We start from the raw sequence: 12,620 nt of genomic DNA, 5'->3' as shown, positions 1-12,620 counted from the left end.
ATGATTTTTTTACAGCTTGCAATATTAGTCATAAATAATATAACTTTCTATGGCATGCATATGGCATGTTGTAATACATCAACTATACACGACACGCGTAAAGCTACTGTTAAAAATATTGAACATTTCATGGTGCATAAAAAGCCAACCGTTAAAAATTATACTTTTCATGACGCACAAAAACAGCCATTTAAAATATTACGCTTTCCACGACGTGCAATTACTGTCGTGAAAGGGAGGATCGAAAAAAAAAATAGCGCCAAAATAAATATTTTGAGCGCAAAAAAAAAAAAAAAAAAAAAAAAAATTAAAAAAGAAAGATAGAAACAATCAGAAGCCCCAATTTTTTCAGCCCCAACACCAATCTTAAAAAAATAAACTCAAAGCATTTTCTGCGCAATGAGGAGGGCGACGAAGAAGAAGAAGAAGAAGAGGAAGAGACACTGATGAATCCTCCATCTCCATCACCATACCTCACATTTCTTCCTTCACCCGCTAACCCTAACTTCTCCTATTCTCATCTCCACCACCATCCCTCTCTCACCACCACCACCAACTCAATCACTTCACCAACACCACCACCTCTGCCTCTGCCACAGCCTCCCGGTCTCCCTATCGCTCTCTCAACACTCAAACACCTTATCCACCTCTCCAAAACCACCCTCCACTCTCTCTCCACTCTCCTCCCCACCACCGCCACCACTACCGCCCTCTGCCCCTGCCCTTTCAATTTCCACCACCGCCTTCTGCCAGAATCCTTTTTCCGCCACTCCTTCCAATGCCCTTCTTCCCCTTCCCCTCTTTTCAACCTTAACCCCCTCCTGCTCCAATCACTGCGCTACCCCAACACTCTCAAACCCTTCCAACAACTCTTCAATCAGAACTGCTTCCTTCAAACCCTACACGATACCAACTCCAACCTCTGCTTCTCCCTTGACGATTACTGCGACTTCGGCCCCAATTTCTTCTACCGTAATTGCCCCGGCGTAGTTAGCTCTGCCGATCGAGATAGTTTGAGCCGAACCTTCACTCTCCCAGGTATTCTATCGATTCAGTGTGCAAATTTTGTAGGCAGTGATAATGGTGAAATTAAGGGTTTTTCTAGGGATTGTGTTAGGCTTCTTCCTTTGGAGTTGTGGCTTGTTAGGAGTGAAATTGAGTCATTGAGGGATTACCCTATTGCCTATTCGTATAGAGTTCTTTGGATCATTTTGTGTTCTGTTATGGCTGAAGATTGTGATTTCCTTAGATGGGTAATTGTGAATTTTCCTTGTTATGATGGTGTGATTGATGTGCCTATGAGGGATCATATAGTTTTGCTTTTTTAGCTTTGTTTGAAAGCAATTGTGAGGGAAGCTACTGGTTCAGTGGATTCAGTATTGAACATAGATGTGAGGGAGTTGAATCCAGTTGCTATGAGTTTATATCATGGATGGCTATTATTTCATGATATAAACTCTGTGCCTAATGATTTGCACGTACAACATTATAATTTCAGTTTATTTTCAATTCCGGGAAGTGGTGTGTGTTTTTGTTTTTAAATTATGGATGTGAGAACTTTCTGGTTTTCAAAATATTTTAAGTTCTCTTACTAAGAATTTAGAATTAGAAACAGCATCATAAGCAATCACTTGACCTGCTACTTTGTTTCCTCAGTGCACATCAAAGAAAGGTAGAAGTGAGACAATGGACCTGATTGATTGCAGAATAAAAGTTTGGTAGCCAGTGGACAAGCGGTAAGTATTTTGTTGGTTTAGAGAACAAGAATAAGCCATTTTTTAACAAAATAGGTGAGAAAGATAAAGTTGGAGCATGAGATGTGTAGATCTATGAAATTGGGAATCTTTATTATATTTAAATTTCTAATTTATTATGTATCCATCTTCTGTTTAAAATTAAGCTCTGGATAATTTCCTTTCCAGGTAAAAGTAGTTAGATTGAGATGAGTCATATCCTTTCAGTCATAGGTTCAACACTTGAAAAAATATTTTCAATAACACCAGTGTCTACAGGGTTGGCCATGGCTTAGTTTTGTTCTTCACTTGGATTGTGAAAATGAATTTTATTTTCTTGTACCCAGGAACACAGTGACCCTTTACCAAATTCTTCTTTAGTTCAGTTTCATGAAAGTTTCCCATTCTACTCCTCTGTTTAGGGCCATGGGTGGTCTGCTACTACTAGGAGTCTACGACTTTTGATCAGTTTGTCACTCTGTTTTCTATGCCATCCATATTGGATTCTTTGGCATACATTAAAACTTTTCTTAATCCTTTGATTGAGTCATCCCAAATAGTTGACCTTGTTTATGACTTAATCAATAGCTGCTCATAAGTTCGGTTCCATTCCTAATTGTGTCTTTCCTGCAAGGAAGCAAGGACACTTCCCTATATGCGACATATACACATTTTTGGACACGGATAGGTGTCAAACACTGGAGACATGCCCCAACTTCTGTTAATTTAGTTTAACCTGGCATGTTGCTGACTTGGTGAGGACATCCCTGTATGAGAATGAGACTCACACAGGCCAAAAATAGCAGGGGCCAAACTCTAATTTTGGAAGCCATTTAATGAACAGTCAAAGTGGTAAAAATAAAAATAAAAAACTTGATACATTCAGAATGGAAAGAAAATTTGACTCTACACTCGCACATCCCAATATTAGTGATGGGCCAAGATGACTTGTACCCAGTTGTCAGTCGCACTGGCACATCCCAACGTGGGTGACTGGTGAAGATGACTTCTGCCCAGCGGTGTGTACCCCAGGGCCAATGACCTTTGGCTAGTGGAGAAGGGCTTCTGGCATATTCTCTTTGGCCCTTGCTTGCATTGTCCTCCCAGTCTTGTGGCCTTTGGCTGATGTTGCTTGGGTTGTCATGATGATTAAAAAATTATATATATTGATCTCATGTTTGCTCTTTAGCTACCATCTTTTGATTGCTTTGACACTGCCAATTTTCATCAGCCAAATCAATTTGTGGGCTGTCTGGAGATGGATTACATGTGGATGCAAGTCTCAAACCTATTCATCATCTTTTTTTACTTTATTTATATTTTCTATTTGTCGAACATGACATACAAAGAAAAAATGGGAGAATCAAATCAAAATTTATATTTATAATTTCCAAATGTAAATATATATATGTATATATTGTTGTGGCTCTGCTGGTTTTATGGCTTTTGAAAATTGCCTTGTTAGCGTGTATATATATCCATGTGCTAATAAATTATTCAAAAGCATACCGCATAATCTTGATCTAGGGAATGACAATCCTTGATTACCTTATTAGTGTGTACTTTTTGTACACGTGGTTTGCACTCCAAAATCCTTGTGTGTATACGCTGCTGCAAGAATTGTGTCTTGATGGTGTCTTGTTAAAATCAACAGGTTTTATGGAGTAGTGAAGTCTTATGACTCTGAACATAAGAAATATGTGGTAAGTGTACCGTTCCATGTTCTATTTTTTTATTCTAATACTTGCGTTAGTCATGTTTTGGAGATACACATTTTATTTATTTATTTATCAATAATGTTATAATTGTAATCTGATATGGTTCTTTGACATAATTTTCTCTGATCAATTTTGTGTTAAAGGTACTGTATGATGATGGAGATGTGGAAGTGCTCCGCTTAGATAAAGAGCGTTGGGAGCTTGTTGACAATGGTCACAAGCCTACAAAGGTTAACTTTCTATTATAAATTCTGTTGAAGCAATGAATTGGCCTTTAACTCTAACAATGTGTCTTTTTTACACCACCATTCACAGCAGTTAAATTCATCGAAAGGTCTATCTAAAAAGGGATTGTGAGTAATGCCTTCTAATTCATATTTGCAATCTACAAATTGTTTTGTGGGAATTACATGTTTAAACGTGCAGAGGCTTGTGGCAGTATTGGTGCATGGATCTAATTTTATTTTATTTTGCAGATTGTCTGAGAAGAACATCTACAAGGTTTCATTTTCATTATGATTTATTCTAAACATTTGGCTTACAATAGTGTTAGTACATTTTGATTATGTAATTCTGTCTAGATATATAACCTGTTTCATATACTAACCATTAAAGCTTCATTAATTTATTTAGGACCATGGAACTGTTAGTTGAGTATTGAAAGGGTAAAGAGTCCATGAAAACCAACTAAAACATTTTGTTTATAATGTTATAGATAATCAAAATCAACTAAAACATTTCTAACACCAAAATTATAAATTATGTGTTTACGGAAGCTTAAGCAGAAATATCTATAAATTTTCAGGTTGAGGAACTTGCTCGGTTATCGTTAATACAACTCCTGTCTATATTGATGTGGATGATGGGCGGAAGAAGGTAAATTAATCATTGGAATTTATTCGTATAGAATCCATTTTTTTTTATTTACTTTGCTTTAGGTATGAATGCATTGTCATATAATCTACAAATCAAAGTAGTCATTGCTCCACTAAAAAATCCAAAATACACAAGAAGCCAATATTAATTCTCTTTCTTTCTTGTGCTTAACCCCAGCAAGGTAGAGGGTGGCTTAACAAGTGCAATTTCAACAAACTTGAACGAAGAAGGCCCTTTGCCCTCTATAAAATTGGTCAGAAAACAATTCGGTGGAGACAAATTTTGGAGATAGGGCAGTGAAAAGCAACCAAGACGAAGAGGATGATATTCATGATCAAGAAGACTCGAAACCAATGGATGAAATGGCATTTTGGAGGAAGACAATTGTTCAAACCTTGAAGAAAAACAAGAACAAGAAAAAACAGAAGAAAAATGAGCCTTTTAAAGGAAAAAGCCAATTGAAGAGTGATAAAACAAAGGAGGAAAACATAGGAGAAAGGGTGGACAAGTGTGAAAAACTTAAGACATTTGAGGAGTTCTTCATGGATAAATTTAAATCCATTGGAAATGATCTCATCTTTTTTATTCCAATCTTGTACACCCACATGCCAACTTCTATCATTTCATTGGAAGTAGCAAAAAAGATGATTAGAGCTCTTGATCTGCTAAAATCATTTTGAACTTTGCTGCGTACTGATGTTGCTGCAAATAAGTTTTTGAGAGAACTCATTAATGGAACTGCAGATGTCAGGAACAGGATTAATGGATTCATGAAGTTGAGTTCTGTCAAGGCAGAGTGCCTTCAAGTACTCAAATTCCTTCGCGAAACCTTTTCTGCTCTAAATACTACTGACAAATATGTAATTCGAAGTTTTTGCTTGCAAAATGCGTGCTTAATATCTTGCACTGCTTCAAGCTCTGCTAAGTTGTGTACAGAAGAAGAAAACCCACTGGAACTGTTGGTGATCGATGAAGCTGCTCAGCTCAAAGAATGTGAATCCACTATTCCATTACAGCTCTCTGGTATCCGTCATGCTATACTCGTTGGCGATGAACGACAACTTCCTTCAATGGTTCAAAGCAAGGTTTCTGATTTAATTTAATTTAATTGTCTTTGCGTTTATCAATCTTTTATAAAAATTGTTATCTTGTATTGACATCTTGAAAATCTATGCATAATAGATATGCCAGAATGTTGAATTTGGAAGAAGCTTATTTGAGAGGCTGGTGTTATTAGGGCATAAAAAGCATCTTCTTAGCATCCAATACAGAATGCATCCATCAATAAGCATGTTTCTGAATAGGGAATTCTATGACAATATGATTTCTGATGGTCCGAATGTCAAAGAGAGAACCTACGAGAGGCTTTTTCTTCAAGGAAGTATGTATGGCTCTTATTCCTTCATAAATGTAAGCTATGGCCAAGAGGGCTTTGATAACAGACAGCTCGAAAAACACAGTGGAGGTAGCTGTGGCCGCCGATATTGTTGCAAGACTCTTTAAAGGTACTTCTTTTGTATTATAGTCAATGAAAAGTTTTAGAATTTTTTGAAAACAAAAACAGAAAGCAGAACATAGAACACAGAAAATAAAACATTACCAAATGGGCTATAACTTTTTAGTGTTTTCTGCCTGAATCATGATCAATAAGTGAGGATTCTGCTATCTGGCAACATTATTCCCACTATAGAATCCGAGGCCTCAAAACAATTTTTTTGGTCAGTTTTCAAGTTTTTGGAAAACAAAAATAGAAACAGAAGCATTACCAATCAGGCTGTAATTTTATTTTGTTTTCTGCCTCAATCGTGATCTGCAGAATCTAAGGCGTCAAAACAGAAGGTTAGAATTGGTTGCATATCACCATACAAGGCTCAAGTATTTGCACTTGAACAAAAATTTGGAAAAACGTACAACACAGATGCAAATAGCGACTTTTCTGTAAGTGTTCGATCTGTTGATGGGTTTCAAGGTGGTGAGGAAGATGTCATAATTATCTCTACTGTGCGATGCAATGGGCGTGGATCAGTGGGCTTTCTTTCCAATCATCAAAGAGCTAATGTGGTTCTCACTCGAGCAAGGTATTGTTTTTTGCATAGCCGAACCTTGTGATAATTAAGCTTTACTTTACTGTGCGGTAATTTTTTTGTTTTTTTTTTGGGGGTGGTGTAGGCATTGCCTTTGGATTTTGGGGAATGGTGCTACTTTGATTAATAGCGACAATGTATGGAAAAAATTAGTTGTAGATGCCAAGGCTCGAGGTTGTTTTTATGATGCGAATGATGACAAGAACTTAGCTCAAGCTGTTGGAGGCGCCTTAGTTGAGCTTAACCAACTTGACATATTACTCAAGCCCGGTTCTTTTCTCTTTAGTAATACAAGGTGGAAGTATATATATATATATATATATATGCTCTCTTTAATTGTCAACAATTATACTATTAAAACCCTTTCATATCAAACATTTCCATGCATCGTATGTTAAAAATTGCAACATGGTTGCGAAAATCAATGCTTTTCTCCTTAGAAGAGTTGTGTTGGAAGCTCCCTAGAGAGAATTATGAAAATTCTCCTGTTTGTAGTTGTGTTTTTATTTTCCCAAAAAACACACAAAAACTTTGGAGATGAACTGTTTCTAACACTGTTATCAATAAGAATCTTCAGGCACCCAAGTTCGTTGGCTGGGTTGAATTGGCTCTGTTTTCATATGTACAGGAGGCTAATGCACCTGTATCATGTAGAGAAGAAAGGATGTTCTCCTTCAAAGTGGGTATTTTACATTTTTTTTTTCTTCTAATTATCATGCATGGATTAGCAAAGAACTTGGCTTGAGTAGCTCCTATTAAAATGCCTTTACATGTTGGTTATCTCTTCTGAAATGCCCCCAGGAATGTCAAATAAAGCAGCTGGCCTGAAGGTTGCAGATGCACCAAGCTCATCTGAGATGCATGAATCAGATTCGTCTGTTGCAGCTACTGGTTTGTTGCTGCTGTCGCCCTTGTGGTTGATGCTTGCTAGGCTGTTGCTACTGCAATGTTGCTGTGAGGCAGCTGCTACAAGATGTTGGTATGTTGGTCTGTTGGATAAGTTTGTGGATACTTTTCGTGTCATTTTGCCTGTCTTTGTTAGTTTCATGTTTTCATTTTGTTATTTGTTGTTTGTAATGTGGGTTCACAATTTGGATGTATTTGGGTATTTTAGTGAGTTTACCCTTTTAGGTTTTATACACTGCTTCTAAAAGCAGTATCAGCAGTGTTTTTTTTGCTTGTAGATCAACTTTAGGTGATTTCATATCAATGTTATTAATTTGTAATAGTGGTGCTTGAGGGATGCCTCTTGTGAATCTGTAAATCTTGTAAAAATATATAAATTATTTTCAATTATTTTTGTTGGTATATGTGTCACCAAAAGTTTATTTTTGCCCACTCATATTGTGTTGTTAGAAATGTATTTTTAGCCAATGCCAATTTGTTGTTGCCAAAAGTAAACCTTTATCGACAAACAAATCGTCGGCAAATGGCAATATTTATTGACGTAAATGTGTTGCCAAAAGTTTACTTTTGCCCACTCATATTGTGTTGCTAAAAGTGTATTTTATGCCAATGCTAGTTTGTCGTTGCCAAAAGTGAAGCTTTATCGACAAACAAATCGTAGGCAAATGGCAACATTTACCGACGTAAATGTGTCGCCAAAAGTTTACTTTTGCCGACGCATATTTTGTTGCTAAAAGTATATTTTTTGCCCATGCAAATTTGTGTCGCAAAAAGTGTCACACAATTATCATATTTGAATGACTTTTATCGACGCAAGGTAAATTGCCGACGATGGATGAAGGCTTTTAACGACGACTATGTTCGTCGCTAAAGGTATTACTTTTACCAACGCAATGATAATTTCGTCGGCAAAAACTTTTGCCGACTCACTTTTGCCTACGGGTTGCCAACGTAGCTTTGTGTGTTGGCAAAACTCTTTGCCAACGAATTTTCCCTTTTAGCAACATATTTTGTTGCGTTGCAAAAAATGCAATTTCTTGTAGTGTTATAATTGACAACATGCTTTGGATCCTGAAGATATCGATGAAGCATTGAAACGTGAAATACATTGTGGACACTGGATGGTTCAGGTGGAAGTGCAAGGCGATATGCCACAGGACCAATCCTTTCTAGTATCTCGAATGACCCGATGTAACGTGGGTTTAACTTTCCTTGTTTTCCAAATCGGATAACCCCTCTCGTTGGTGAGATCCTTAGGAACACATGATCGCCTATTTGAAATTCTAAGTCTCGTCTCCGTGTATCTACATAGCTTTTCTGGCGGCTTTGAGCAGTGTGAATTCGCAGTTGGATGAGTTGAATTTTATCACTGGTAATTTGCACGATCTCGAGGCCTAACAGTTTCCTGTCTCCGACTTCCGTCCAACATAGAGGTGATCGGCATTTTCTTTTGTATAGTGCCTCATATGGTGCCATTCCAATACTTGTATGGTAGCTATAATTATAGGTGAACTTTACCAAAGGTAGGTGATCATCCCAATTACCTTTGAGGTCTAACACACACACACACACACAAACACACACACACACACACACACACACACACACACACACGTAACATATCTTCCAAAGTCTGGATTGTTCTTTCAGATTGCCCATCAGTTTGTGGGTGATAAGTCATGCTAAACTTCAGAGTGGTTCCCAAAGCTTCTTGCAATTTGTTCTAGAAATGAGACACAAAGTGCGGGTCTCTATTAGATACGATTGAAACTATAACGCTCTCAAAATAAACCCATAAATCATGCATTCATTACATCCATAAACTTAAGAGAGTAAAACATAATGCCATTCAACAGAGTATTCTTACAAAAGATATTACATGTTGACAACAAAAGTAAATGCCCTATAGGCTTACAACTTTCTAAGTCAACACTTGGGTCCAACCAAAGTAGAGTTCTAACTCTTTACACAAAATAAGCCCATGGCTTGATATACATGTAATATGCAAAAAAAAGAACAACAAAGAGCTATCAGCCTCAAGCCTTTCAAGCTACGTCCTTGGAGGTGGCATATCACATGAACCTGAAAATAATGTCCCATATAGGGTGAGCCAACGCCCAGTAGAGATATGCTAAACATAGTATGAGCAATAACTAAAACATTGACATTTGATAAATGTTTAACTCATATGAATCAACTCAAAACACATTTCAGTTCCATGACACATATGTCCATGCTTCATTTCATTTTCCTTTACTTAACCAATTTTCAATTCATACATGGCTCAGAACCTGGCCAACAATTCAATGAGACTAAGACTCATATTAAAACACTTCCTTTTTTTAAAATGATATAGCAACTCATATCAAACGCTTCCATACTTCACATTAGATACACATATTTGCTGTATCAATATCATATCAAAACACTTCCATACTTCATAAATGATACACATATTTGCTGTATCAATGGAGTCCATCCCCTATCTCCTCCCAAATAATTTCCGGTTTAGGAGTTCATCCCCTATCTCCTCCCATACATTACAATGTATATAAACAATTATCATATACATGATCAATCAATACACATATTTGATGTATTATTCCAACCGCCATATTCAATGACATATTCAATTGATTAGTTTTAATTTGCCTAATCATCATGCAGTGTCTACAACAATCAAGACTATCCTCTACCGATAGCCCAAAGTAAATATTTCTAAATAGATAATAAATGCATCAACAGATAAATTATCCACCTTTTCAAAGATGGGTGATTAATAAATCCAACTCCACCATTTAGTCTCATACTAAGCCAATTTCATTATTTCCAACTCAATTTCATATTTCCATAACATTCCCAAATTAATTACATAAATTAATTTATAACAAAATTAGGGCTTTCCTCCATCTTTTCCCAACATTGACCCAAGGTCCAAATATTAACAACTAACATCACTAATCTCATTTTAAGACTCAAAATACACATACATGGGTTAAACTAACAAAACCCCTCTTTCTCAATGTTCCAAATCTCAAACCCTAACACCCAAATCAAACCATTTATACAATGTGCCCAAAATCTATGTCAAAGTTCATAAAGATGAGTAGTTATCCCTACCTCAAATTCGAAGCTCAATGGAGAAGATGAAGAATTTCGAAGTGCTCCAAACCCCAAGATTTTCGGATCAAAATGTAGCCCATACCAAGATCAACACTTTTTACAAAGGCCCAAAGGTGGGAGATCACTAGGGCTAGATGATTTCTTAGAGAGAAGGTGAGGTTTAGAGTGAGGAGAGCTCCAATGGAGGTTTTGAAAAGTTAGAGAGAGGAGAGTCAAAGAAAAGTGATCCAAAAAGTTACTTTTCAGATTGATATAAAAGTCGCCCCGCTCGAGCGTGGAACTCCCCGCTCGAGCGTCAGACACAGACTCACGCTCGAGCATCGATTACACACTTTCAGAAGTTTTGCAGACCATGGTCCCCGCTCAAGCGTCAAAATCCCCGCTCGAGCGGAGGAACAAAATCAAAGGGGCCCGCTCGAGCGTCAAAAGCCCCCCTCGAGAGTCCGATGACCTGTAGAGAAAATACTGGGAGATGAATATTCCCGCTCGAGCGCCAAAGTCCCCGCTCGAGCGGAGGAACAAAATCAAAGGGCCCGCTTGAGCGTCAAAAGCCCCACTCGAGCGTGAAGGCCAAAATCTGGGCATCAACTTTGGATTTCTAACACAACCAACCTGTTTCAAACCTGCCTAACATAACCCAAGACTCGAATATAAAGAGTAAATGATAGAAATGAGAATAAGACAACAACCCCTCCACGGAACCGAGTCCGGAATACAGTTAAACAATAAGGGAAAACCGGGATCGCTATAAGGGGTGCCGTGCAAACGAATGATTTCTTTAATGTATAGAGTGACGAACTTAGTAAGGGAGTACGTGATTCTGATTGATAGAAAATGTGCTGACTTCATTAATCAATCTATGATAACCCATATTGCATCATTCTTCAAGACTGATTACGGTAGCTCGACCACGAAGTCCATAGTAATGTGCTCCCATTTCCATTCAGGAATAAGGAGTGGTTGCAATAATCCTTCAGGTCTCTGATGTTCTGCTTTAACCTGTTGACAATGAAGGCATTTGGAGACGTGGTTTGCTATGTCTTTCTTCATTGATGTCCACTAGAAGCATTCCTTCAGATTGTGATACAATTTCGTATTGCCAGGGTGGATCGCAAACCTCGAGCTATGAGCTTTTACCAATATCTTTTTCTTGAGTTCTAGAAGGTCGGGTACACAAATTCGATTTCAAAATTTTAGTATCCCATTGCTTATTGTGATGTCAGGATCGAGCGTACCTCTTTGTTCCTCATACTTTTTCTTCAAAAGTTTATCTTCATATTGGCGGACGCTGATTTCTTCAATCAGCTCGGGTTCCACGATTATGTTGGCAAGCAGTCCATTGATCTTCTGGGAAACGAGGGTACATGCCAAACTTCTGGTAATCTTTCGACTCAACGCGTCTGCTACCACGTTAGCTTTTCTTGGATGGTGATGGATTTCCACATCGTAGTCCTTGATAAATTCTAGCCATCGTCGTTGCCTCATATTCAGTTCCTTTTGTATAAACAGAAATTTGAGACTCTTGTGATCTGTATAAATTTCGCAGGTTACTCCATAGAGATAATGATGCTAAATTTTGAGGGCAAAGATTATCGCGGCTAATTCCAGATCATGGGTTGGGTAATTCTTCTCGTGGGTCTTTAGTTGACGTGAGGCATATGTAATGACCTTTCTATTTTGCATAAGAACGCAACCCAAACCATTGTATGAGGCATCACTATAAATTATGAACCCTCCTATTTTCGTCGGGAGTGCTAGTATAGGAGTCGTCATGAGTTTGTTTTTCAATTCTTGGAAGCAACGTTCTTGCTTGTCGGTCCATTCAAAGGGTGTGTTCTTTTGAGTTAGCTGGGTCAAGGGTGATGCTATCTTTGAGAAATCTTGCATGAAGCGCCAGTAATAGTCGGCTAGACCTAAGAAGCTTTGAATCTCGGACACGTTAGTGGGTCGTGGCCAATCCACGATTGCTGTAACCTTTTGGGGGTCAACTGAGATGCCATCTTTGTTAATGACGTGACCGAGGAAGCGTATACTAGTGATCTAGAATTCACATTTCTTCAACCTGCCATAAAGCTTGTGATTACGTAGTGTCTGCAGAACTCTTCGCAAGTGGTGTTCATGATCTTCTGGCGATTTGGAGTATATGAGAATGTCGTCAATGAAGACAATAACGAATTCAT

The 12,620-nt window shown here is 37.8% G+C and overlaps 1 protein-coding gene across 1 annotated transcript; it reads left to right on the top strand.

Annotated features, from left to right (window-relative positions):
* The first annotated feature begins 341 nt into the window (after nucleotides 1–341).
* Nucleotides 342–7,707, top strand: LOC114311919 (putative helicase MAGATAMA 3). Its single transcript, XM_082898343.1, is given in 12 exon segments — nucleotides 342–1,038; nucleotides 1,657–1,736; nucleotides 3,595–3,681; nucleotides 3,928–3,952; nucleotides 4,257–4,327; nucleotides 4,505–5,412; nucleotides 5,510–5,766; nucleotides 5,768–5,832; nucleotides 6,144–6,405; nucleotides 6,497–6,706; nucleotides 6,989–7,090; nucleotides 7,213–7,707. Coding segments are annotated over 7 exon segments (1,641 nt in total). The 5' UTR covers nucleotides 342–1,038; nucleotides 1,657–1,736; nucleotides 3,595–3,681; nucleotides 3,928–3,952; nucleotides 4,257–4,327; nucleotides 4,505–4,680; the 3' UTR covers nucleotides 7,226–7,707.
* The last annotated feature ends 4,913 nt before the right edge of the window (nucleotides 7,708–12,620 follow it).

The sequence above is a fragment of the Camellia sinensis genome, chromosome 12 (assembly GCF_055761805.1).
Source record: "Camellia sinensis isolate YWXY chromosome 12, ASM5576180v1, whole genome shotgun sequence".
Taxonomy (NCBI): Eukaryota; Viridiplantae; Streptophyta; class Magnoliopsida; order Ericales; family Theaceae; genus Camellia; species Camellia sinensis.
Note: the sequence above shows the minus strand (reverse complement) of the source record. Positions and strands in the feature narration are given on the sequence as shown.